The sequence below is a fragment of the Coenobita brevimanus genome, chromosome 61 (assembly GCF_032717465.1).
Source record: "Coenobita brevimanus isolate Jiangsu-jjx chromosome 61, ASM3271746v2, whole genome shotgun sequence".
Classification (NCBI taxonomy): domain Eukaryota; kingdom Metazoa; phylum Arthropoda; class Malacostraca; order Decapoda; family Coenobitidae; genus Coenobita; species Coenobita brevimanus.
In genome coordinates, this window is record NC_137014.1 from 34,981,810 (window position 1) to 35,008,161 (window position 26,352).

General features: G+C 42.4%; 1 protein-coding gene across 1 annotated transcript in view; it reads left to right on the plus strand.

Moving 5' to 3' along the window:
- LOC145403744 (signal peptide peptidase-like 2B) overlaps positions 1-26,352 on the plus strand; it is a 173,895-nt gene that overhangs the window by 136,558 nt on the left and 10,985 nt on the right. The window contains exon 11 of the mRNA XM_080275422.1: positions 286-446. Coding sequence (XP_080131548.1) covers positions 286-446 — 161 coding nt within the window. The remainder of the gene's footprint in view (positions 1-285; positions 447-26,352) is intronic.

Here is a 26,352-nt window from a genome sequence, read left to right on the forward strand (position 1 = left end):
TACTGCCCTGCCAGGAGCATAGGAACCTGGGGTTAGTATTGACATCATAAACATGTATGACAAGAAGGACTAATTGCTTTCACCTGAGTGGCATTATCAAAGCAGGAAACTCTAACAACCCTTCTTATTGAAACCATTATGGGTCACATCCAGTTGGAGCACCTTGACCCACCAGTCCATCATTGACCATTAGCTATAAACTTAATGAAAAAAGTATGGAAGTAATAAACTGAATAAATAGTTGTACATTATGCTTTATGGCCAAATGTGTTGTATTTTCCTCAGGTTATGGCACTGGGCTTGTAGTGACATTCATTGCTCTGTGGCTGATGAATGGAGCCCAGCCTGCCTTGCTGTACTTAGTGCCATTCACCCTCATCCCCACCTACATCACTGCTGCATTCAGGGGGGAAGTGAAGGCCATGTGGCGTGGAGATGCTGACAAGGTGAGTGTGGAAGACTAGTGTGTATCGCATTTACTTTGTCACTGCTCTAGCTGGTGGTCCTCACTTAAATACAGTATGTTGTCAAAATGCTACTTGTAAGTAAAACCTATGGGGTATATTAGAAAAATTGCTTTTTGACTTCAGCACAAGTAAATACATTAATGAATTATGAGCATCTTTAAGTGAGAATTGCTTTTACATACAATTATATTTTGTCCATGAAGTTATGTACATTAGTTTCACACAGATCATCCTACATGCACTTATTGCATTTATGTACAGCACATGAATTTTTGTACTTACATACAGAGACACACACATGCACACACTACAGTTACTTTGACAAACCATACTTCTCATATTTATTATCAGCTCTTGCATTGTATAGCATGTAGCTCTCATGTGTTCGGGGTCACATTTTTTCTAATATACTTCACTAGTGTGTATTGATTGTAACCCCCTGGAATAATATGACTGACTGAATAAAACCTACACTGTGAAATTGAGTCTATTGTCAGGTGTCTTTGGAGGACCCAAGTTGGCCCAAAGCTGTTTTATTCTTATAATCAACATAATCTCAGTATGTGGATGTAGTCCATCCAGTGAAACACATTTGTATGAACAAGGATGGTCAGGTATAAGAAAGATAATGCATGATTTCTCTAGCTTCATTATCATATGGGGGAGGCGGTGGCTGAATCGGTAGAGAGGCGGCCTGCAGTCCTGACGGACCCAGGTTCGAATCCCGGCTTGGGCAGGGAACAGTTTAAGGATTTGAATTTCATAAAAGGCAGACTTTCCTGATCTACCAGATGACCCGCCGACATGTTGTAAAAATACCCCCGCTGATACCAATACACCAGTCCTGTATGAGACAGCCCTAGCATGTATTCAGTATGGATGGTGGGTGTTAGCGCCGAAGTGGTGACATGTGGAGGTGTAGGAGGACTACTGGGCCTTGGGATAGGCTACTGCCCCCGAGATATAGGCCCTGAAGCCTTTAGCCAGAGTAGGACACATTTAAAAAAAAATAAATAAATAAAATAATAAAAATAAATTAATATTGCCATACACATTTGGTGAAATTATTTCAATATCATATACCTGTCAAGGATAGGCTGTATTTTTGGAGCATTTGTTAATGACGGGCGATATTTTTAGAACTCTTCTGAAGATTCTCTAGTCAGTTTTGCTGTTGTGTTATAATTTAATGCATTCTTTCATTTCTTTTCAGTACCAGTATATCTGGTGGCATATTATGCTCCTCTATGTCTTTTTCAGCCCTCACATATGGGGTAGTTTTTCTTTCTAGCTTGAAATGCATTACCATTTGTTATTATTCATAATTTTGTTTGTCATGTTAATGATGGAAAGTGTTTTTAAGAAATATATATAATGATTATAATATTAATTAATCACATTTTATCTGCCCTCATATGGCTCAGCTTTTTTTAATGGAAAGAGAAAATATTGATGAGATGCAGTTTGGGTTTATGCCAGGCAAAGATACCACTGATCCCATATTCATTGTCCAACACCTTCAGGAAAAATATATAAGAAAGAAAAGGGAGCTGTACTTTGTTGATTTGGGGAAGGCCTTTGACAGCATCCCTAAGGCAATAGTGAATCGGTCAGTGAGAAAGCTCGGGATCAAGGAGTGGCTGGTTAGGGTGGTCATGGCTATGTATGTGGATGCTCGCACCCACGTGAGAATTAATGGAGATTTGAGTGGTGAGTTTTCCATGAATTTTGGCATGTATCAGGCATCAGTCTTGAGCCATTTATTGCTTGTCAGGGTACTTGAACCTCTCTCATGTGACTTCAGAAATGGAGTCCCATGGGAGATGTACAGTATGCTGATGACTTGGTGTTGAATGCAGAGAATGAAAGGGAGGCAGAGGAAAGAATTAGGAAGTGGAGAGACAAAACAGGGCACAAGGGTTTGAGAGTAAATGCTGAAACAAGAGTAATGATATTTAGGACTAGTGATGGTACTGTCAAAGCAAAGTATGGCCATTTGCAGTTTGCCATAAGGGTGTGCGATGTAACTCCATCATGGGCAGTGTTTGTGGTAAGTGGTTGAATAAGAGTTGTAGTGATATTGGAGGTAGGCTGCGAAATAATGCTGATTTCGTGTGTGTGATGTATCAGAGAGAGCATGTAGAGATCGTTAGGTGTGAAAGGATCGAACTTGTTGAAAAATCTCTTGAATGTGTGACGGAGTTTGTCATTGGGGACATGTTTTATGCTGGAGGAGTTTTATTATTAGGGGGACATGTTTTGTGCTGGAGGAGTTTTATTATTGGGGGGACATGTTTTGTGCTGAAAGTGGGGCTGGAGCTAGCTCTGTGCTAGAGTGAGGAGTGATTGGAAAAGTTCAGGGAGCTGTTGCCTCTCCTGACATTTAGAGTGCTCTCTCTCTTTGCTGAGGAATTAATTAATGCAGCATGTGTTAGGAGTGTAGTGCTATATGGTACTGAGACCTGGACAATAAAGGAAGAGGATATTTGTATGCTCAGACATAAAGAAATGACAGTCATTAGGGTGAGGAATTTTTTTATGCAGCATGTGTTAGGAGTGTAGTGCTATATGGTACTGAGACCTGGACAGTAAAGGAAGAGGATATTCTTATGCTCAGACATAAAGAAATGACAGTCATTAGGGGGATGTGCAGTGTGTCCTTGAATGCGAGGCCTAGGGGGGCTAGGTTTATGATTGATGAGGGGAAGGATGAGACTGGAGTGTATTGTTGTTATTGTGGTGAGGAGGGATAGATTGAGATGGTTTGGGCAAGTAGAGGATGGAGGATGACATTTAGGTGTGGAAAGGGAGAAATGTGAATGTTGATGTGTAGTGCATCCTTGAATGTGAGGCCTGGGGGAGGCTAGGTTTACGATTGGAGAGTTGAGAGGAAGGATCGGACCAGAGTCTATTGGTATTGTGATGGGGAGGGGTAGATTGAGGTGGTTTGGTCATGTGAAGATGATGGAGGATGACAGTTGGGTGCGGAAGGTGTGAAATGGGAATGTTGGGGGTAGAGTTGCGAGAGGCTGACCGAAAAAGACATGGAGTGAGGTCATAGAGTGTGATCTCAGGGATTAGGGTCTGAGTAGGGAGGCTGCCAGAGATGGAGCAGCATGGAGAGCCGCCATTAGGTTACCAAGGCTGACAAGTGCACTCATGTTGGAGCCTTTATAAATGATATATTGAATATATTCTAGGCTTGTCTTAATTAAGATTGGTGTAATGGTGTTAGTGGGGGTAGTTTTATGATTTTTTTTTTTTTTTTTTTTTTTTTTTTTAATGTGACCGACTCTGGGCATAGGCTTCACAGCCTGCTTTCAAGGCCCAGTAGTCCTCCTACGTACTGTACACCTCTACATGTCACCACTTCGGCGCTAACACCCACCGTCCATACTGAATACATGCTAGGGCTGTCTCATACAGGACTGGTGTATTGGTATTAGCGGGGGTATTTTTATGACATGTCGGCGGGTCTTCTGGTAGATCAGTAAAGTCTGATATTTATGAAATTCAAATCCTTAAACTGTTCCCTGCCCCAGCGGGATTTGAACCCGGGTCCGTTAGGACTGCAGGCCAACTCTCTACCGATTGAGCCACCGCCTCCCCAATGTCATTGGGTCTTAATTATTGCCAGTAAAGCCTGTTTTTAATGAAATTCAAATACTCAAGCTGTTCCCTGCCCTAGCCTGGAATCAGACTCATGCCCTTTCAGAGAGCAGATCTTATCTCTGACCACTTGACCCTTACCTCCCTAGCCTACTTTGGGTCAGAACAAAGTTTCTGTGCTTTATTTAGACATTCTACCTCATACCACATATAACCATCATTGTTTCTTTTAGGCCACTTTCCTTATACAATTCCTTGTGCAGAGCTTGTTTTTATGTGTTTTTATTTACCCCCCTCATTTGTGGTGTGTAATTTTTTATTTTATTTAGGTTAGAGCCTTTGTGAGCTGGAAAGGTTAGAATTCCACCCATCCATCATTCAGTCCGGTATTACCCTATCACAGTCGTAGGGGCCTAGGGCAAGGCTGCACAGTCCAGGCACTAAAGGCAGGAGTGACCAATTATTCTTCTCTTTGTGGTATTACATGAGCAGTAAACCCCAACCACCTCTTGGAAAAAGACCCCTATGGACCATATCTGGTTAAGAAAGCATTAATTCACTGGATCACTAGAGTATAAAAAAAATTACATGAGAGCAATGAGGCTAATGCATCGCATCAGTAAGCACCACAAAGACCAACCTTTGATCTCAGTGTATGCATCAGAGAACAGTGCCTTAAAGATGAAAGTAAGAGGACAGGGTTAGATTTACCCTTCATTAACACCATCTCTGTGAGAGTTGTCCTTCCTGAACTGAATACATTTGTCCAGTTGTAGCAAGAATAAGTTAAAGGTGATGTCCTCTGGCTGAAGAGTCAAAACTTCTTTCCACAGATTAGGAATGTAGTCAGTGTAATGGAATTGGACTGTGTATGCAAGAATTTTTTTTTTTTTTTTTTTTTTTTTTTTTAATAGGAAGGAATAAGCACCCTAGGGAAGCTCTTTATGTTGAGTCAGATCCATTGCCTTCTCTTACAGTATTGCATTAGGAAAGGACTAAAAGTAGACATTGCACATACATTACCCTTTGCATGAGTGGACAGTTTCTAGTCAAGAATATATCTGTTAAAATGAGCCACTTTCACCATCCATGAGAGACTGACAGATTTATGTTTTACTTCATCCACTTTAACTTGCCAGAGATTTTCCTTTTCCAGCCTCTCTCCATGCTTCAGTAGAAGATTGAGGCTGTACTATATGACTGCATCTTTTCATAGCCCATGTGACTAACACCCTATTATAATGTTAATCTCATCTTATGCTCATCGTTATAGATGGAGAGATGGCAATTTTTCGTCAAGTAAAAGTGGGTAGAGTACTCTGTAATTAGTGTTTGTTGTCCTGGCATTTTGATTCTCATTCTTGTGTTTGTAAATAATTTCCCCGTGCGTTAAGAACGTGATTTGTCTTCTATAACATCAGAAGATTCTTTGATAATTCTACTCTAATTTTATTGTTTCTTTTACAGTGCAGAGTTATATTCATTGTAATTCTTAATGTAGAAGATGAAAACTTTTTAGATGATGTTGAATTTGCATAACAATATCTGTTAGAGATACTGACAACTGTTTTTAGTGGTCACATTTTTGGAATCTAATGAGTAAGCATGTTTGAATTAGGACCTAGTACATCAATCCTATCTATCTATCTATTGCCAGACCCATTAATCCTGTAAGGGGTGGCCACAAACAAATCGCCTCCATGTCACCCTGTCCCCCGCCATTTCATTGCCCTGCTTCCAGCTCACACTCCCCTCTTTCATATACCTTTCCACTCCATCCCTCCATCTCATCCTTGGCCTCCCCCTCCCTCTCCCCCCCCCCCACCTCACTCACATACACTTTCCTTGTCAGTCTCTCACTCTCTATCCTCTCCACATGGCCAAACTACCTCAGTGTATTTCTCCTAACACTTCCTATCACATCCACATCCACACCACAACACCCCTTCACTTTATCATTTGTCAGTCTGTCTCTCTATGTGACTCCACATGCTCCTCTCAGATAACTCATTTCCACAGTTCTCACTCTTGACTTCTGTCCCCCCAGCAAGGTCCAAGCTTCACTTCCATACATTAGAGTTGGTATCACAATACTGTCATGTAGTAGCTTTTTCACGTTCATGCTCATTTCCCTGTTTTCTATCACTGCTTTCAAGGAATGAGCAACCATTCTTCCTTGTTGTACCCTTTCAAGCACTTCATCTTCAAAACTTCCATCCTTACTCATCACGCTACCCAAGTACTTAAAACACACTCACATCTTCCATTTCCCCCTCATCCAGCATCACTGTACATTCACTGATTTCACTTCTCTCAAGACCATCACTTTACCCTTCAGTACATTCACCATTAGTTTTTATTTATTACACACTCTTCCAAACTCTTTCACCAAGCCTTGCAGCTCCCCTTCGTCTTCACTTTACAGCACAGTATCGTCTACAAACAGTAGTACAGGGAGTTTCCAAACACTGTCCTCTCTCATTAGGGCTGCTCCAATATCCGTTGCCTTCCCTTGCATCTCTTCTATAACACCATCCATATACAGATCGAACAGCCACGGAGACATGACACATCCTTGTTTCAGTCTAACCTTCCAATAGAAAAATTCACATCAGTCCCACTTCATATAATCTTCATACTGTATTTTACACTCAAATTTGTATGATCCATTGTTTGACATAGGTAATCACTGTTTGCAGTTTTATCAGTTTTATCAGTGGAGCATATGCTCCACAGGTAGGACTGGATGAAGCAGAGAAAGATAGATTTTGGGGTGATGTAATACGTGTAGTAGGTGGTATGCGGGATGATGAAATAGTGGTTTTGGGAGAGGACTTAAATGGTCATGTAGGTGAAGCAGCACAAGGTTATGAAGGAGTACATGGGGGATGTGCATATGGTATAAGGAATGCGGAAGGGGAAAGGATACTCGAGTTTGGGGAGGCAACGGACATGATGGTGTGCAACACAGATTTTAGGAAGAGAGAGATTAGGTTAATTACATATGAGTCTGGGGGAAATAGCAGTCAGATAGATTATTTTCTGGTTAGGAGGGCTGATAGGAGGTTATTGAGGGATATTAAAGTTATAGTAAGTAAGGAGTGTGTGCAGCAGCACAAACTGTTGATTTGTGATATGGTACTTAAAGAACTAGTGATGAAAAAGAGGATTTATGTACCTAGGAGGAAAATATGGAAGCTGAAAAACCAAGTAGTAAGGGATGCCTTCTATAGCGAGATGAGGAGAGTGATGGCTGAACAGGGAGCTGTAGACAGAGGCGTTAATGAACAGTACAGAGCCCTCAAGAACAGTCTCTTGAGAGTTACTGATGTAACATGCAGTTTGACAAGAGGACCACCAAGACATAGAGTAACTTGGTGGTGGGATGAGGGTGTAGAAGCTGTAGTTAAGGAGAAAAGAAGGCTTTTCCGTGAATGGAAGAAGGGTGGTAGCAAGGAGGAATACTTGGCTGCCAAGCGAAGGGCTAGAAGAGAGGTATACAGGGCGAGGTCTGAGTCACAGAGACTTTTACTTGATAACCTAAATCATGGGGAAAGGAAAAATATAATATTTAAGGTGGCACATCAGATGAAGAGGGATAATCGGTATATTATAGGTGAGCAGTGTGTGAAGAATGATGAAGGAAGGGTAGTGGTGAAGAGTAAAGATATTAAAGATGCATGGAGAGAGCATTATAACCGGTTATTGAATGAGGAGTTTGACTGGGACAGGGAAGGTTTGGAGCCAGCAGATCCAGTGTTTAGCCCTTGGCCTTTGATTGATGCTGCTACTGAGAGTGAGGCAATAGGCAGGATGAGGGTGGGGAAGGCAGCAGGTGTGTTAGGGTTGACTGCCGAAATGATGAAGGCCTCAGGAGATATAGGGGTGAGGTTAGTCACTGACATGATAAATATGATTATTTATGAGTGTGTTGTCCCAGTTGATTGGCTGAAGAGTGTAATTGTAAATGTGTATAAAGGGAAGGGTGATGCCCTGGAAAGAGGAAATTATAGAGGTATGAAGCTTTTAGATCAGCTAATGAAGGTAATGGAGAGAGTTTTAGAAGGTATGGTTAGAGAAAGAGTGAATATTGATGAGATGCAGTTTGGGTTTAAGCCAGGTAGGGGGACCACTGATGCTATATTCATTGTTCAACAGCTTCAGGAAAAATATATTGGTAGGAGAAGGGATCTGTATTTTGTTTTTGTTGATTTGGAAAAGGCCTTTGACAGAGTCCCTAGAGAGGTGGTGAAGTGGTCAATGAGAAAGCTTGGCTTGGAGGAGTGGCTGGTTAGGGTGGTTATGGCTTTGTGTGTGGGTGCTCGCACCCAGGTAAGAGTGAATGGAGATTTGAGTGATGAGTTTTCTGTGAATGTTGGTGTGCATCAGGGTTCAGTTTTGAGTCCCATGTTGTTTATCATGGTGCTTGAAGCCCTCTCACTTGACTTTAGAAATGGACTCCCGTGGGAGATAATGTATGTTGATGATTTGGTGTTGATTGCAGAGAACGAAAGGAAGGCGGATGAAAGGCTTAGGAAGTGGAGAGATGGTATGGGGCACAAGGGTTTAAGGGTAAATGCAGATAAAACAAAATTGATGACATCTAGAGTTGGTGGCCGTATTGTCAGAGACGAGGGAGAATGGCCATGTGCAGTTTGCCACAAGGGCGTGGGAAGTAATTCTATCTTGTTTGTGATGAATGGGTGCACAGGAGATGTAGTGGTATCAGAGGTAGACTGTGAGATAATGCTGATTTTATGTGTACGGCGTGTCGGGGAGAGCAGGTGGAGATTGTCAGGCGTGAAAGGATTGAACTTGCTAGTGAATCTCTTGAGTGTGTGGAAGAGATTTGTTATTTGGGAGACATGTTGTGTGCTGGAGGTGGGGCTGGAGCTAGCTCTGTGGCTAGGGTGAGAAGTGGTTGGAAGAAGTTCGGAGAGCTCTTGCCTCTTCTGACATTGAGAGGGCTCTCCCTACGTGCTAAGGGGTCTTTGTATGCAGCATGTGTTAGGAGTATAATGCTGTATGGTAGTGAGACCTGGACAGTAAAGTAGGAGGATATTTGCCGGGTCAGACGTACAGAAATGACAATGATTAGGTGGATGTGTAGTGCATCCCTGCGTGCAAGGTCAGGGGGGGCTGGGTTTACGATGGGAGAGTTGAGAGGTAGGATGGGACTGGAGTGTATTGGTGTTGTGATGAGGAGAGGTAAATTGAGATGGTTTGGACATGTGGAGAGGATGGGGGATGATAATTGGGTGAGGAAGGTGAGAAGTGTTAATATTGGGGGTGGGGTTATGAGGGGTAGACCGAGAAAGACATGGGATGAGGTCATTAAGTGTGACCTCAGGGTTAAGGAACTGAACAGGGAGGCTGCAATGGATCGTGCAGCATGGAAAGCCGCCATCAGGTGACCAGGGCTGACGCATGCAAGCATGTTGGAGCCTTTAAGAACGAAAACAATTATTATTGTTATTATTATTATTATTATTATTATTATTATTATTATCATTATTATTATTGGATGAGTGAGGCTGGTCACCCTCTCTTAAATGTCAGGACCAAATTGCCTAGCCCCGGGCTTCTACGCTCCTCATGGGGCAACGTAGGATTGGATGATGGATGGATGGATTATTATTATCCATCCATCCATCCATCATCCAGTCCTGTGTTGCCCCATTAGGAGCATAGGAGCCTAGGGCTAGGCTTGATGGTCCTGTCATTTAAGATGAGAGTGACCAGCCTCACTCATCCCTGAGTGGCATTACATGGACAATAAACCCAAACCATCCCTTGGATATAAACGTACACACGCTGAATCCGATTGGAGCACTTTAATTACCCACTAAACCACCAGGCGCCATAATTTGGTTATATAGTTACCACCCAGTGTAGTAAATTGTTTCCTGGTGTACAGGAAACCATTCGACTTGTCATTCAGTGTAGAGTCACCCATAGGCAGAAGGGAGAGGAAAGAATGCAGGTAAGATAGATAGAAGAGGAAGTGTAAAGTCACCCACGGGCAGAAGGAAGAGGAAAGAATGAAAGAAAGAAAGACACAAGAGGAAGGAAGGAAGAGAGGAAAGAGCAGACACCCAAAGCAGCACTACATCGAGTGAGTGGATGGGAGCGCCCTCACCTACCACTATTTATTATTATTATAATTATAATTATCTACATACATTCCTCAGCAGTCCCATCTCCACTGCTCTTACTCTTGACTTCTCATTTTCATGCCACACCATAGTCTCACATCCATATGTTAAAGTTGGCACTAACATTCCTTCATGTAAGCCTCGTGCAGCTGTAACACTCAGAGGCCTGTTTCTTATCAAGGCATTCATTGCACTGGCTACTTTCCTTCTTTGTGTCACTCTACTTTCCACTTCTTTTGCACATTTTCCTCCCCTTTCTGTCACTGTACCCAGACATTTGAACTCTCACGAATTTCAATCTTTCTCCCTTCACTATAACATCATACTGGGAGTTACCTTCTCTCTCAGTAACCATCACTTTACTTTTTTTTACATTTACTCAAGACATGATGCGTACAGACATCAGTAGAACTCTGCACTAGTCTACGAAGTTCTTGTCCAGTATTTGCAAGTAGTACTGCACCATGAACATACAACAAATTAGAGATATTCCATCCATTGCCATTCATCATCAACGCCATCCCCCTCTCCGTTACTCATGTTTCTACTTCTCACATCACCCCATCCATATATATATATATATATATATATATATATATATATATATATATATATTGAACAACGACAGGGACATCACACAACCTTGTTGCACGCCCACACCGATCATGAACCATTCACTTAGATGTCCATTTACCCTTACACACGCTTCACTACCATCATAAAAACTCTTGACAGCACCTAGCAACTTACCATCTTCACCATATGTGCACAAAACCATCCACAATCCTTCTCTGTCTGCCATGTTGTATGCCTTTTCCAGATCCATGAATGCCTCAAACTCCTTATAGTCCTTCTCACAAACCTTCTCCACTATCAGTCTTACTGGAAATATTTGATCCACACATCCTTTGCCACTCCTAAAGCCACCCTGTTCATCAGTCATTAGGACTTCTGATATTTCTCTCTTGCCTTCTTTATAATAATTCTTCCATATATCTTCCCTACCACACTCAGTAAACTTATGCCATGATAATTCTTGCACTCACTTGGCTCACCTTAATTTTTGTACAGGGGTACAATCACAGCCTTTTTCCACTCTGCTGGCACAGTTTCACTCATTCATGCCTTTTTACATATGTCCAACAGTCACTTCATTCTGCTTTCTCCACTACATTTAATCATTTCTGCATACACCTCATGAACCCCAACTGCATTCCCATTTTTCAGTCATTTCACAGCATTCTTCACCTGTGTGAGTGTCACGTTTCCTATTACTGCATTCCCTCTTTGCACACCTCCAAAACCAATCTTGTATACAGCAGCTCTGCTTTCTCTATTCCCATTCATCAGGCTTTCAGTATATTCTTGCCATCTGGTCCTTACTTCATCCCCATGGGTTAATAATCTACCACTTACATCCTTCACACTTTCTCATTTTTTTCCACTGTCACTTCTACACTTCTTCACCTCTTTCCAGAATAACTTCCTATTTTCAGAGAAATTTGCATTCATTTTTCTTCCTAGATCATCATTTACCTCCATTTTCCTCTTCACCAGTCTCTTTATGTGCTTCTTGCTCTCAGTATATTCAGTTCTTATTTCAATTGAACCCGTATCCTGTAACCACTCTACCCACATCTTCCTCTTTTCCTCCACTGCCCTCTTAACCTCTTCATCCCACCGTGCTGTACCTTTCTTCTTTGTTGTTACTCTTGTCACACCACACACCGCTTTAGCATTCCTAGCTAAGCAGTCCCAATATGGATTCTACAGGCTGTCCAGATCCATTTCATTTTAGTTCGCTGCTTCCAACTCCTCCCGTACTTTGGTCCTGTATTCATCTGCCATTTCTTTGATCCTCAGCTTCTTGACTTTCAGTCTTTCTCCTTGACTGCTCCTCTCTCTCATGGTCCACCTCGCTCTACTGAGCTTGATCTTGCATACGACGATCATGTGATCTGACGGACCTCCACATCATCCTCTCACAGCCCTCATATCAGCAACCATTCCCAGCATCGACCTCTCTACAAGCACATATATAATCAATTGGGCTCCTTTCACCACGATCCCCATTCCTTCTATATCATGTATATGTATGAGCATCATTGTGTTTTAAATATGAGTTGCAAATGCACAACTTCCTTTCCTGACACATATCCTTCAGAAGTAATCCCAGTATAAGTGGCTCGGGAATGGCTGGGAGGAGGAGGGAGGTGAGAAGACAGGAAGAAATCAGTAGGATAAAAGTTGTGGAAGCAATGAAGAAAGTTAATTTGGGGAAAGCCCCAGGAATTGATGGAGTGTGTGCTGACATACTGAAGTATGGGGGAGAGATAGTAGTAGAATGGATGTGGAAAATGTGCAGATTGGCCTGGGAGGAAGGTACAGTCCCGGAGGATTGGAAGTCAGGTATAATTATTCCCTTGTACAAAGGAAAAGGGGAAAAAGAAGTGTGTGGTAATCATAGGGGCATCTGTGTAGGAAAAGTGTATGGTAGGATACTTATTGACAGTGTTAGAGAAAGAACAGAGAAATTAGTTGGAGAAGAACAGGGAGGCTTTAGGAAGGGAAGAGGTTGTGTAGATCAGATATTCATTCTTAGATCTTTAGTGGAATAGTTTCTAGAGAAGGGAAAGAAGTTGTATGCAGCTTTCATGGATTTGGAGAAAGCATAAGACAGGGTGGATAGACAAGGATTGTGGAAAGTATTAAGAATATATGGAGTAGATAGGAAGTTGTTGAATGCTGTGAAGAGTATGTATGATGGTGCTAAGGCTGCAGTGCGTGTGGATAGTGAACTGAGTGAATTTTTCCCTTTGAAGGTTGGGTTAAAACAGGGATGTTCATGTCTCCATGGTTGTTCAATCTGTACATGGATGGGGTAATAAAAGAGGTACAAGGTAGGGTAGTGGATGTTGGAGTGGCCCTGGTGAGAGAGGGTAATGTTTGGAAACTCCCTGTACTGTTGTTTGCAGATGATACTGTGTTGTTGAGTGAAGACGAAGGAGAGCTGCAAGGTTTGGTGGATGAGTCTGGGAGAGTGTGTTAGAAATGGAATGTAAAGGTGAATGTAGGGAAGGGTAAAGTGATGGTCTTTGAGAGAGGTGAAGTCAGTGAATGTACAGCGAGGTTGGATGGTGAGGAATTGGAAAATGTGAGTACGTTTAAGTACTTGTGTAGTGTGATGAGTAAGGATGGAGGTTTGGAGGGTGAAGTGCTTGAAAGGGTACAGCAGGAAAGAAAGGTTGCTGGTTCCTTGAAAACAGTGATAAGAAGCAGGGAAGTGAGCATGGAAGTGAAAAAGTTACTACACGACAGTATTGTGATACCAGCTCTAATGTATGGAAGTGAAGCTTGGACGTTGCTGGAAGGACACAAGTCAAGAGTGAGAGCAGTGGAAATGAGTTATTCAAGAGGAGCCTGTGGAGTCACATGGAGAGACAGGCTGACAAATGAGAATATAAAGGAGCGTTGTGGTGTGGATGTGGATGTGATAGGAAGCGTTAGGAGGAATACACTGAGGTGGTTTGGCCATGTGGAGAGGATGGAGGGTGAAAGACTGACGAAGAGAGTGTATGTGAGTGAGGTGGAGGGGGGAAGAGGGAGGGGGAGGCCGAGGATGAGATGGAGGGATGGGGTGGAGAGGTATATGAGAGAGGGGGGGGGTGAGTTAGGAGCGGGGCAGTGAAATGGCGGGGGACAGGGCGACTTGGAGGCGATTTGTTTGTGGCCACCCCGAACAGGATTGAGGAGTCTGGCAATAGATAGATAGATAGACTTCCTATTATCATTTTCTCTTGGCACTCCATTACAACCCATTTTGTCATCCTTGGGACCAGTGCCTACTCTTCCATTCATGTCACCCATTACAGTCACTTTATAGCTTCTGGGCATTTCTCCCACTGCTTCATCCAGCTCATATCATCTTAAAACCTGTCTTTTTCCTCTCTCCTGTCATCACACAGTGCATATGCTATAATCACAGTCACTTTCACCTTCTCAAACTCGAACTTGACATACATACTGTACATCTCGAGCTGACATTTGTAATCTCTCATTCCATTCCATCACACTTCATTCATCAACAAAGCAACTCCTTCCTTGAATCTTCCTTGCCCATTCATGCCTGACCTCACACACATTACACCCTCCCACTCCTCCACTTCACACCCTTCCATCTTTGTTTCACACAGAGCCATCACGGCATATCTCGCACTCTTGAACACATACACCACTTCCACCCTCTTGCTAACCACATGCGCACCTCTCACGTTCCACATGGCCTTGCAAATCTGCCCATGTGGTTGGGTCCCCGGGTACAGGGAGTGGATGGGATACGAAATAATGTGATTCGTGAAAGATGTGGAGTGAGGAAGTCTATGGACACCAGGATCGAATTGAGTGTACTGAGATGGTATGGTCATGTAGAGAGAATGGATAACAATAGAGTGGTGAAAAGGTATATCTGAGCGAATTTGAAGGAGGGAGGAGACAAGGTAGACCAAGGAGAAGGTGGAGAGATATGGTGGATGAGTGTGTGAGGAAGAGAGGTTTGGAAGTTGATGAGGCTAGGGGACTGAGAAGAGATCAAGGTGGCTGGATGAATGTTGTGAAGAGAAGCGCATGATCAGGGATTTGGCACCCCTTTTTAACGTGACGGTGTCCGTATTGACTCTGTTGGATACATTTATATGAAGCTACAAAACATGGTGAATGTTTTTGGCATATCAGATAGAGCCAGGATTCCAGGGGCTTGAATGGTGAGTGAATAGAAGCGTGGCCCATTGGATTGGGCAGGTTTGTGCTGTCTGGACATTGCTACTCCTCACCCCGCCCTTGGGTGGGAAAGGAGGTCCAGTTCATGATGATGATGATGATTATTATGATGATGAATTATTATTATTTGCTTATTATTTTTATTCCCAACATTCTCAAGGACCTGGGCTACACTAAGGGCTATGCACAGCAATGAAAATAAAAAAGAATATATATCAGATATCAGATTTCAAGTCCAAAGAATCTTTTGGTTGAGCATAGCTCTGTCATTGTTTGAAGTACTAGTTTAGCTTCCAGAGTCTTTGTTAGTTCCCAGAAATTATCTCCCAGATGAGAAAGGACTATCTATCTATCTTTCTATCTATTGCCAGATGCCACAATCCCACAAGGGGTGGCCATTTGACTTTGAGTTATTTGTTCTACGGGGAGGGGCACTAACCCTCCACCAACCCACTTGTTGACACGTAGGGAGCACGCATGGTTTGGTTATATGGTTACCACTCAGCGTTGTAAATGGTTTCTTGGCTTACAGGAAACCTTTTGGCTTGTCACTCAATGTAAAGCCACCTGTAAAGGAAAGAAAAGCAATAAGAAATGACAGGAAAGATGGGAGAAATACTTCCTGCACATAATAAGCATGCTCACCCTACCAGTATAACTTACCACCTTTCCATTTTTCCTTTCTTTACATTTGTAGCTCATACATAACCAGCCATCCTCCTCATATTTCTTTCCTTTCAATATGTAACCCATCCATAACCAGCAACCTACACATACTTCTTCCCTGCCAATTCATAACCTCTTCATAACCTAGCACCTCCCCAACTTTCTTTCATCTCACTCTTTCCCTCCTCCCAACTACTAACCCATCCCGTCCCCTCTTTCACTTCCTTTCACAGGCAATTCCTTCCTGTAGTATAAGTGCTTTTCCAGTTCATTCTTCTTCTCAGAATAGCCTTTCCATGTGTTTCAGTAGCACTTTCTCCTTTCCCATCCAAAACCTCTCCAACCCTTGGCTTCCCTAATACTGTACAGTATACCGGTAACATTTTGTTTGCTTTATTACTATTTCCTTTCCATTTCCTTTTCCTTTTCAATTCCTTTCCTCTCCTTTCCCTTTCCATTATGTTTTTTTTCCCCCCCCCAATCCATTCCTTTCTCCTTTCTTATTTTTTATTTTCTTCCTATCCATCCCAACCCTTTTAGTCCCATAAGCTGCACCCTTTCTCCTTGTAATATAATCTTCCTTCCCCCAACCCTAACCTGACCCAACCTACACAGGGGAGTGAGGGCGGGTGTAGCAAGGGAAAGGTTGGCCCCAAAGAAGGTAGGTTGATTCTTACAGCCTGCCTGCTTGTCTGCTTCATTATCATGAGGTTCAGAATACAAGATGTCCACAAAATCATGCTGAAATTACAAAAATTTTTTGCATATGCCTAATGCAGGGGTCAGCAGTTGGATTTGACTAATACCCCTTGTCAAGAGCCAGGAGCATCGCCATTACCCCAGCTTATAGGAGCTACTTGTTTTGTGGTTGTGTTGATAAAACATGACAAACCAATATGGTTGATTTGTATGCAAGACAGACTGAGTAAAACTACTAAATCTGAATCTAATCACTGCTTCCTGTTTCATCGTGATGGTAAAATTGGTAACAAAAAATAAAATATGGATTTTCTGTGAGTTTTTGTGCCGAGTTACAGTTACCAAGCCAACAAATGGGGTTAGCAGACTTCATTTCAATAAAGGCTTAAAGCATGAGAGAGAGAGGGAGAGACTGGTAATTCTGATGAAGAACTTCCTGATATATATATATATATATATATATATATATATATATATTGTGGTAGGTGGGGGCACTCACCATCCACTCACTCAATGTAGTGCTGCTCTCGGGTGTCTGCCTTTTCCTCTCTTCCATCCTTCTTTCCTTCCATCCGTTTCTGTCTTCCTTTTCTTCATTCTTTCCTTATCTTTCAGCCTACGGGTAACTTTATACTCCCTCTTCTGTCTTTCTTTCCTTCATTCTTTCCTTTCCTTCTGCCTGTGGGTGACTCTACACTGAGTGACAAGCCAGGTGGTTTCCTGTACACCAGGAAACCATTTACTATGCTGGGTGGTAACCATTTAACCAAATTTTGGCGCCTGGTGGTTTAGCGGGTAATTATTGCGCTCCAGTTGGATTGAGCTGGTGAAGGTTTATATCCAAGGCGTGGTTGGGGTTGATTGCTTATGTAATGCCACTCAGGGATGAGTGAGGCTGATCACTCTCCTCTTAAATGTCGGGACCGACTGCCTAGCCCCAGGCTCTTACGCTCCTCATGGGGCAATGTAGGATTGGATGATGGATGGATGGATAAATATATATATATATATGTATATGTATATAAATATATATAAATATATAAATATATATATATATATATATATATGGAAGTGAAAAAGTTACTGCATGACAGTACAGTATTTTGATACCAACTCTAACGTATGGAAATGAAGCTTGGACATTGTTGGAAGGACACAAGTCAAGAGTGAGGGCAGTGGAAATGAGTTATTTAAGAGGAGCCTGTGGAGTCACACAGAGAGACAGGCTGACAAATGAGGCTATAAAGGAGCATTGTGGGGTGGATGTGGATGTGATAGGGAGCTTTAGGACAGCGTTTCCCAACCTGGGGGGCGCACCCCCCTGGGGGGGCATTTGTGATTGCTAGAGGGGGCATGGAGTAATCAAAGTTCAACATAGGGCTACGCCATTCAGATGCATACAGCATATTCCCAAAGATATGTATGAATAAGAGGCTTTGATAGGAAAACTTCACAACAGTCACTTCGAGCACCACATGAAGTGTTGCCATCTAGCATCTTAAGCATCCATATGGAACAGATAAGAACATTGTTGTTTAGGCATCAGAGGGGTGGGGGGGGGCATCATGAATACAATCCTGACCAAAGGGGGGCACAGTGCTAAAAAGGTTGGGAACCCCTGCTTTAGGAGGAACACACTGAGGTGGTTTGACCATGTGGAGAGGATGGAGGGTGAGAGACTGACGAGGAGAGTGTACGTGAGTGAGGTGGAGGAGGGGAGAGGGAGGGGGGGGCCGCGGATGAAATGGAGGGATGGAGTGGAGAGGTATATGAGAGAGGGTGTGTGTGTTGGAAGCAGGGCAGTGAAATGGCGGGGGACGGCAACGTGGAGGCGTTTTGTTTGTGGCCACCCCGTACTGGATGAAGGTATCTGGCAATAGATAGATAGATAGATATATACAGTATTTCCTCATTTTTCGTGGGTTGGATGTTCCACCAAAACCTTGCAAAATGTGAAACGTCGAAGTGTGAAGTCAAGAATCAATGGAAAAAATAGAGGAGTGTTCTGGTGGGACATGTACCTACCCTATCAGAAAGTAGTATAACACAAAACAGGCCCTACTCAAAATTAAATGAAGAGTGTTTACTAGTGATAAAACAGCATAACACAATAAACATGTACCTGAAAAAACATTGAAACTGTTATAAAAGCTGCAACACCAAAAATCCTTACCAGAAATAAAGTGAAGACTGGCTTGAGTGGCAGATGAAGGTGTGTTGAGGGTGGATGGGCTAGGTCCCAGTGTCACTAACCAAGGAAAAACTGCCACTTTTTACCAGATTATTTAATTTTCGACATCAAAGTCAGTCAACTAAATCCCGGTCATTTTATGTGCCCTCTTTGTCACTAAAAGGAAGGGAGAAATTATAACATTATTTTACTGACTGCCACAAGGAAGAGAGGCTGTAATATAGTCAACTAGAATAAAAAATTGGTGGGCTGAGTCTACCATCTCAGTATTTGGATGGTTATCATGCTTTCCTTCCTAAATATTGATACCCTTTATTTTACATTCATTTCATGTATTTGTCCATCAAAACAAAAATAAATAGTGTTACAAGAAACATGTAGTGATTTTTTGTTAAGAAATAGTAGCACGACACGGCTGAAGATCGTATGTTACGATCTTAAACAATAACAAACTCACATGTGTCTGCTGCCCTGCTGGACTTGCTATATAAAGATCATGGAAAACTGTTTCATAGAAAAATGGAGAGTGTGAGCATTGGTATGCGTCGTCTGCTGAGTGTCAGCTGCAGGCTGGGAGCATCGAAGTGTGGGGAAACTAGCAAAGTATGAAACATCTTGGAAACATTTTTCTAGCACGAAAAACAAGACGTCGAAGTAAAATGCATTGAAATACAAGGAAGTACCGTATATATATATATATATATTATATATATATATATATATATATATATATATATATGTATACATGTGTGTATATATATATATATATATATATATATATATATATATATATATATATATATATATATACACATACACATGTATATTACACATGTATATATATATATATATACTGTAAGTAATCCCTCTAATATCCAAACGCCCAATATCCGAACATCCCCACTAACCGGACATAATAGTCCCAGGATCCAATATTCCCAAAATGGTCCCGGGGGGGGGGGGGGGGAATTTTTCCCGTCTGTAATTTGAACTTGCCGCATGCGGCGCAGGACAGCTTTGTTGTGGCGCGTCATTCCTCCGACGTTCGATAGAGCGCCCCTGTATCCTCCCCACTTTCCGTCTCTCTCTCGCCGCGAGTGCACGCTCGTCGTCATGGCTGCCCACATGCTCACTTTTGTGGTGGTTCCTTACCTGCTGCAGGCACTCCTGCTGCTCTCGGGCCTCTTATTAGTGTGTGTGATGATGGCTCTGCCACCTGAGAAGAGGAAGAGAGTGGTGTTGACTCTGGAGAAGAAATGGGAGATATTGAAGAAAGTAGATGCGGGGTGGTCTTCTTCACGCATCCTCCACGAGTTCAACCTGGCCCGATCTACTTTGTTCGATATCAAGAGATCCCAAGACAAACTCACGCAGTACACGGCTGACTTCTCGTCGAGAAGCAAACACAACATGGAGAAGAAGGTGATATTTTCTCCCAAGTTTGCTGAAATCAACCGCTCCACGTTGATTTGGTATCGACAGCAACGTGCTGCTGGTGTGATAGTACGTGGTACGGAGCTGAAGGCTGCTGCTGAGAAGCTCACCAGGCTTCGCAACGCCTTAGACTTCAAGGCATCTGAGGGTTGGCTCTTTGTGTTCAAGTTACGGCATGGCCTTACCAACCGTAAAGCTCAGGGCGAAGCTTTGGACGCTAACGAGGATGGAATTGACGAGTTTCGGCACAAGGTGAAGGGCTTGATCAACAGGGAGGGCCTCACTCTCAGTCAAGTCTACAATGCTGATGAAACTGGTTTATTCTATCACTCTTTGCCAAAGAACACTCTAGCCGAGGAGATTGAGAAGCGTGTACCTGGCCGCAAGCTCTCCAGGCAACGGCTATCTGCTTTGTGTTGTGCCAATGCTAACGGCATGCACCGGCTCAAGCCCGTTATTGTTGGCCGTGCAAAGCAGCCTCGGTGTCTTCATGGGGTGATGGATGTCCTTCCTGTCGTCTGGTACCATTCTTTGAAGGCATGGTTTACAGCCCAGATCTTCAGAGACTGGTTCCACCGCCACTTCGTCAAGGAGGTCATCAGTTACCAGACGAAGACATTGGGAATCCTGCGCGACCAAGTAAAGGCCCTCCTTCTCCTCGACAATGCACCTGCCCACCCGTGTGACAAGGACTTGGTGGCTGAGAATGGCCGGATTAGGTGCATGTTTCTGCCACCTAATACGACTGCTCTCATCCAACCAATGGACCAAGGGGTGATCGTGGCAACAAAGCGCCTATACCGACGGAAGTTCCTGGACGAGGTGATGGTTGTTCTCGAGGACGAGGACGAGCGCAGGGAGGGACGGGACACTTGAGGCCCGCAGACTTTGGAAAACCTTCGCCGCTACAACATCAAGTCTGCCATTTACAACTGGGCCAGTGCATGGAAGGAAGGCCCTGTCAAAACTCTAGAAAATGGTTGGTCTCGTCTGCTTCTCGAAATGGATGTGGAGTACGATTTTCTAGGGTTTGACGTGGATGACTTCCATGCACATCTACGTACGCATGGCGACGATGTTGATGTGGACGATGTGCGTGAGTGGTTGGATGATGACGAGGGCGATCTTGGGTATCAGACGTTGTCTGATATCGAGATCGCATCTTCAATTGCAGGTGTCAGTACCCAGCTTGAAGATTCCGACGAGGACGGCGACAATGATGCGGACTCCTCTCAGCATGACACTACTCCAGCCATCCCCAAGCTGAGCGCACTCCGGGAACACCTAGAGTTCGTTCTCGACTACCTGGAACACCCGGATTGCAACGGGGAGATGGGGCCCTTGGGACTTGTGGAGGAAGTGCGTACTTTCGGGCAGCGCATCATCAATCGTCAGAATCGTCGTTCCTTGCGTCAATCAACAATTGACAGTTTTTTCAGGGCCGTGACCCCCGCTGTGCCCAGCCCTGGCTCCACTCTGTTGCCTCCCCAAGACAGGCCCTCGTGCTCCAAGCCACAGCCCAGCACATCATCCACGGTGGAGTCACCGCTCGACGTGAGTTTGCGTCTATCTTCAAAGTCATCTGCAGTGGGTACGCCATCACCACGACCCAGCGATTCACCCCTAGGTCACCTGCCAGTGATACTTTCGGACTCTGACAGTGATTAAACAGCAAGAACTTCTCCACTAGACCACACGGGAATTTACAGTGTTGTGCAGTGAAAAAAACAGTGCGTTGTGTTAAGGATTTACAGTTGTGAGTGAAAAGACAATTTTTGAGCTAAATTTAACGTAAATAGACTAATTTGTTTTTGCTTTAGAAAACGGTTAGAAGAGTGGGAAAAGTTAAAGTGCAGAGTGCAACACTTAATAAGTTACAATTGAGCATAAGTTAGACAAGAGTGCGCACTGTGAAGAGAACGGACTTCTGAGTGCGATTGACTAAGTTCAGTGCAAGACTTCATGAACAGTGTACTGCAAGTGCTTCAGGAAATCCTTCCTACTGTCAGAGTCCGAGAGGAGGCGGTTATTCATCGAGATGGCCATGGACTTGCTGTAAGTAGGCAGAATGTTTCATACTGTACTTTTTTCCATACTATACTTACCTCAAACACCTCATTTCACTCTTTAATGTCCTTTATTGGTGTGAATAGGGTGTTAGGAGCTATGCATGTGCGTAGGAAGGTGTTTTTCTGAGTTAGGCTAGGTTAGGGTCCATAAGTACCAATCCAGGAGCCAGTAACCAGAATGTTGAATATTGTATGAATCTACCCCAAAAACCTCATTTTATGCTTCTTTTGCATTTATTTGTCTTTTATGTGCCTTATTGGTGTGATTTGGGTCTTAAATAGGTGCTATGCATGTCCAGAGGGAATTATATAGGTGTTTCTCTGAGTTAGGGTCCATAAGTACAAGTCCATAAGCTGGGGCCCAATATCCGGACAGGAGCACTATCTGGACCTGCCTATGGCTCTATTATGTCGGATATTGGAGGGATTACTGTATATATTATATATATATATATATATATATATATATATATATATATATATACATCAGACATGTACATGTAGATATATAGATAGATTGATAGATAGATAGATAGATTGAGGAAAATAGATAGATTGATAGGTAGATAGATAGATAGATAGATTGATTGAGGAAAATAGCTCTCAAGGACCTTAAGATTATATGTTTTTATATGATGATAGACTTTAGCAGAAGAAAAGGTTTGTGTGTGAACTGTAAGTCAGCACTCAAGTTTGTTGTTATATAGGGTTAATAAACTACCCACAGATGACTGCTTTCTCATAATGTTGATACTTTCAGACACTTATACAGGGAGGAGTTTGATACAGCTTGCATTAACCCTTTCTCTATAATATATCTCAGTTGTATGGTAGGAACCAGTGTTGGATCAAATACCTTTTTTTCTAGAGGTCAGATGTGGATGTGGATGGGATAGGAAGCGTTAGGAGAAACACATTGAGGTGGTTTGGCCATGTGGAGAGGATGGAGAGTGAGAGACTGATGAGGAGAGTGTATGTGAGTGAGCTGGAGGGGGAGAGAGGGAGGGGGAGGCCATGGATGAGATGGAGGGATGGAGTGGAGAGGTATATGAGACAGGGGTGTGTGAATTCGCAGCAGGGCAGTGAAATGGCGGGGGACAGGACGACATGGAGGGGATTTGTTTGTGGCCACCCCATATGGGATTAAGGCATCTGGCAATAGATAGGTAGATAGAGATACAAATACAAATACTTTTGAAGTTACGATACAAAAATTCAAATACTGTACAAATACTTTTATTCCCAAATTCAAAAATACAGTAACAAATACAAATACCTACATACCAGAATTACATTTTATCATCATTAATGCACGGAAAATTTCATAAATTTCCTGTAAGAAACAACACATAAAACAAAATGAAGAAATACAAATACAAAAACACCCTCTACTTTTTTTCTGGGTGCCAAAATACAAGTACAAATATAAATACTTTGAAAATGTATTTAAATACACCTTAAACACAAATACAATTGTATTTGATCCATCCCTGGTAGGAACAAGAAAAACATAAATTATGTCATCATATTGAAAAAGTTAATTGAAGAAGATGTATGATATGAATTACCTGCCTTAAAAGAATGAAGCAGAACTCCAGCACAGGGGCCATGTGGTTGGTGATATAGCAGAGAGAGAGAGAGAGATAACTGTAAGAAGAGGGGAGGGATGGAGGCAGGGAGAGGAAACATAGGAGGTAATATTAACAGAAAGGCTGGGAGGGAAAGAAGTGGGAGAAAAAGAAATGAGTTACAGAGGAAGAAAGAGGATGGAATCTCAGTGGGAAGTAGAGTAAGGTACAGGACATAAGAAAGTGAGGACAGAGTGTGGAAGAGAGAGAGAGGTGAGGAATGAAAAAGTTGGGAATGGCATTTAACAAGAGAGAGAGAGAGAGAGAGGAGGGGGAGGGAGAGAGGGAGGACAAGGTTACCAAGAGAGGGAGTGCCCAATCCCTTCACTCCAAGGACATTTTCTGTTATACTTGTTCTGTCCTGAAATTTTAATTCAGCTTAAGCAGTCTGATAATGTTTTGTTTATATGTTTCTTTTTAAATGATTGTGTTTGGCTTAGGATACATTTTTAAAGTGGAGCAATTAGATGCAGTTGTAATTAACCCTTTCACCATCAGTGAACTTTCCTTAAGTGGAATACAGTCATACTGAGGTAGCAAAAATAAAGTATAAAATATATACATCAGACTGAGGGAGTTAATATGAGGGCTATGAGAAGGAGTAGTAGGGAGAGTTGGAAGGCAGAGTGAGCAATAATGAGAAGGGAGGAAAGAAATATAAATGACATTCATTTTCCCTGCCCATTTTGTGAGCAGAAAGTTGACCCCCCTGTTATCTTGGTGTAGTTCATATGTTGGTGAACTATTTACAGTAGTTGTTTAGAGAGTTTTAAACTGGATAGGTTGGTGTACACTTATGTGTTTAATGTTCAGTTTACTGTAAATAAACATTTAGTCAAAATGGAGACAATTAAGGGATTCATAGCAGAAGAAGGGAAGGAAGGAATGTGAAGAAGGGAGTGGTAGAAGTGGGTGGAAGTAGGTCAGCTGGTGTCTGGATCTGCATCTGTCTGTCTGTCCAACCATCTGTTACTTGTGGATCTATCCCTTTGTCTACACATTTTACCATTATGCAGCAATCTTCTGCTTTGTCATGTCTTTCCATCAGTCCATCTTCTAAATATGTATTATTATCCTGTTTGTTTACTCTCACTTTCATTCATCCATTCATTTTTTTGGCTATCACAACATTCATCAATCAGTCAGTCCTTTCACAAAGAAGTAAAATAACTATCCTGCCTCTAAATATTAAGGAGGTGTCAAAGTCCATATTCCTTGAGGTAGGGGAGAAATATTATGATCTTCCACATTTATTCCCTATGGGTTGTAAAATTTCACTAAAAGGCTGCAGTTAGGGGTAAACTCTGCCTTATTGTACTGGTATTGTGAAGGGATGAGTTTGTTATGCAGTGTGGATTTTGTAACTGTAATTGAAAATCTGAGTAGAAATGTAGATAAGGATGTGGATATGATGTGAGAGAGAATGTGAATATGATATATGAGTGGATTTGAAAACTTGGGTGAGAATGTTGATAAGGTTGTAGATGTTATGTAAGAATGTACAGTAGGTATGATTATGACTTGTGATACTGGTGAATTTGAGTTAGTATGGGGATGTGGGTTGGTCATGAGTGTAGATGGTTTAGAGTGAGGTAACAATGCTGAATGAAGGGTCATATTAGTGTAGGTGGGTTAGAGTGTGGGTTAGCAGTGTGAGATAGGGTTATTGTTAATGTAGGTGGGTTAGGATATGGGGTAAGAGTGTGAGATAGTGTTGGTTGGTTAGGGTATGGGGTAGCAATGTGAGTTGAGGTTAGTATCAGTATAGTTGGTGCTTATTTGAGTGTTAAGGGTGAAAATGAGTAATGCTGTGAGTTAATGTAGATGCTAGTGAAGGTAGATACATGGATGTGAGCATTTACACTGATAAGGATGAAAGTATGGGTGTGAATAGTAATGTAGGTGATATGTGTAGGATGTGGTAGGCTTTCTTGTGAAGAGTGATGTGGATAGTGATATGGATTTGAATGTGATTAGAAGCAAAAATGGGGATTTGATTGTGGAGATGAGTGTGAGTTGGAATGTACATAGAAATGCAGTGTAAGTAGGAGTTTGAGTGTTATGTGGTGATGGTATGTACGATATGGATTGTGTGGGCATAAAATTTGATAAAAGTTCGTGTAGTGATATGGGTGTGTCATTTGGGAGTGAGGATAGGGCTTGGATTATGGATATGAGGGTGGATGTAAATGTAGGTAATTGTATGTGGATATGAGCATGAGTGTGGATATGGTCCTTGATAATTATATGGATGTGAACACATGAATCGGTAAAAATCAGGATAAGCCTTTGAATTATGAATGTGTCTGTTCAGGTGGTGCTGCAGGAAATAAATGAGTGGGTAGCAGTGATGAGAAGGGCAAGAGTTAGTTAAGGGTAATAATTTGGGTTACTTGTGGATACGAAGTGTGAGCAGATGTATGGATATTAGAATGGCTGCTATTATACGTGTGGCTAGGTATTTGTGGCTGTGAGAGATATGGATATGAGAATGAATAAACATTTGGATATAGGTTGGCTGGAAACATGGATTGGGTAGTGAGGGTACTATTATAGGTTAAGGTATGGCTAGAAATGAATTTAGCATTATTGATGAGAGTTATGGACGTGAGACTGGATAAAAGTGTGTGGATGTTAGTGCCATGAAGTGGATAGGGG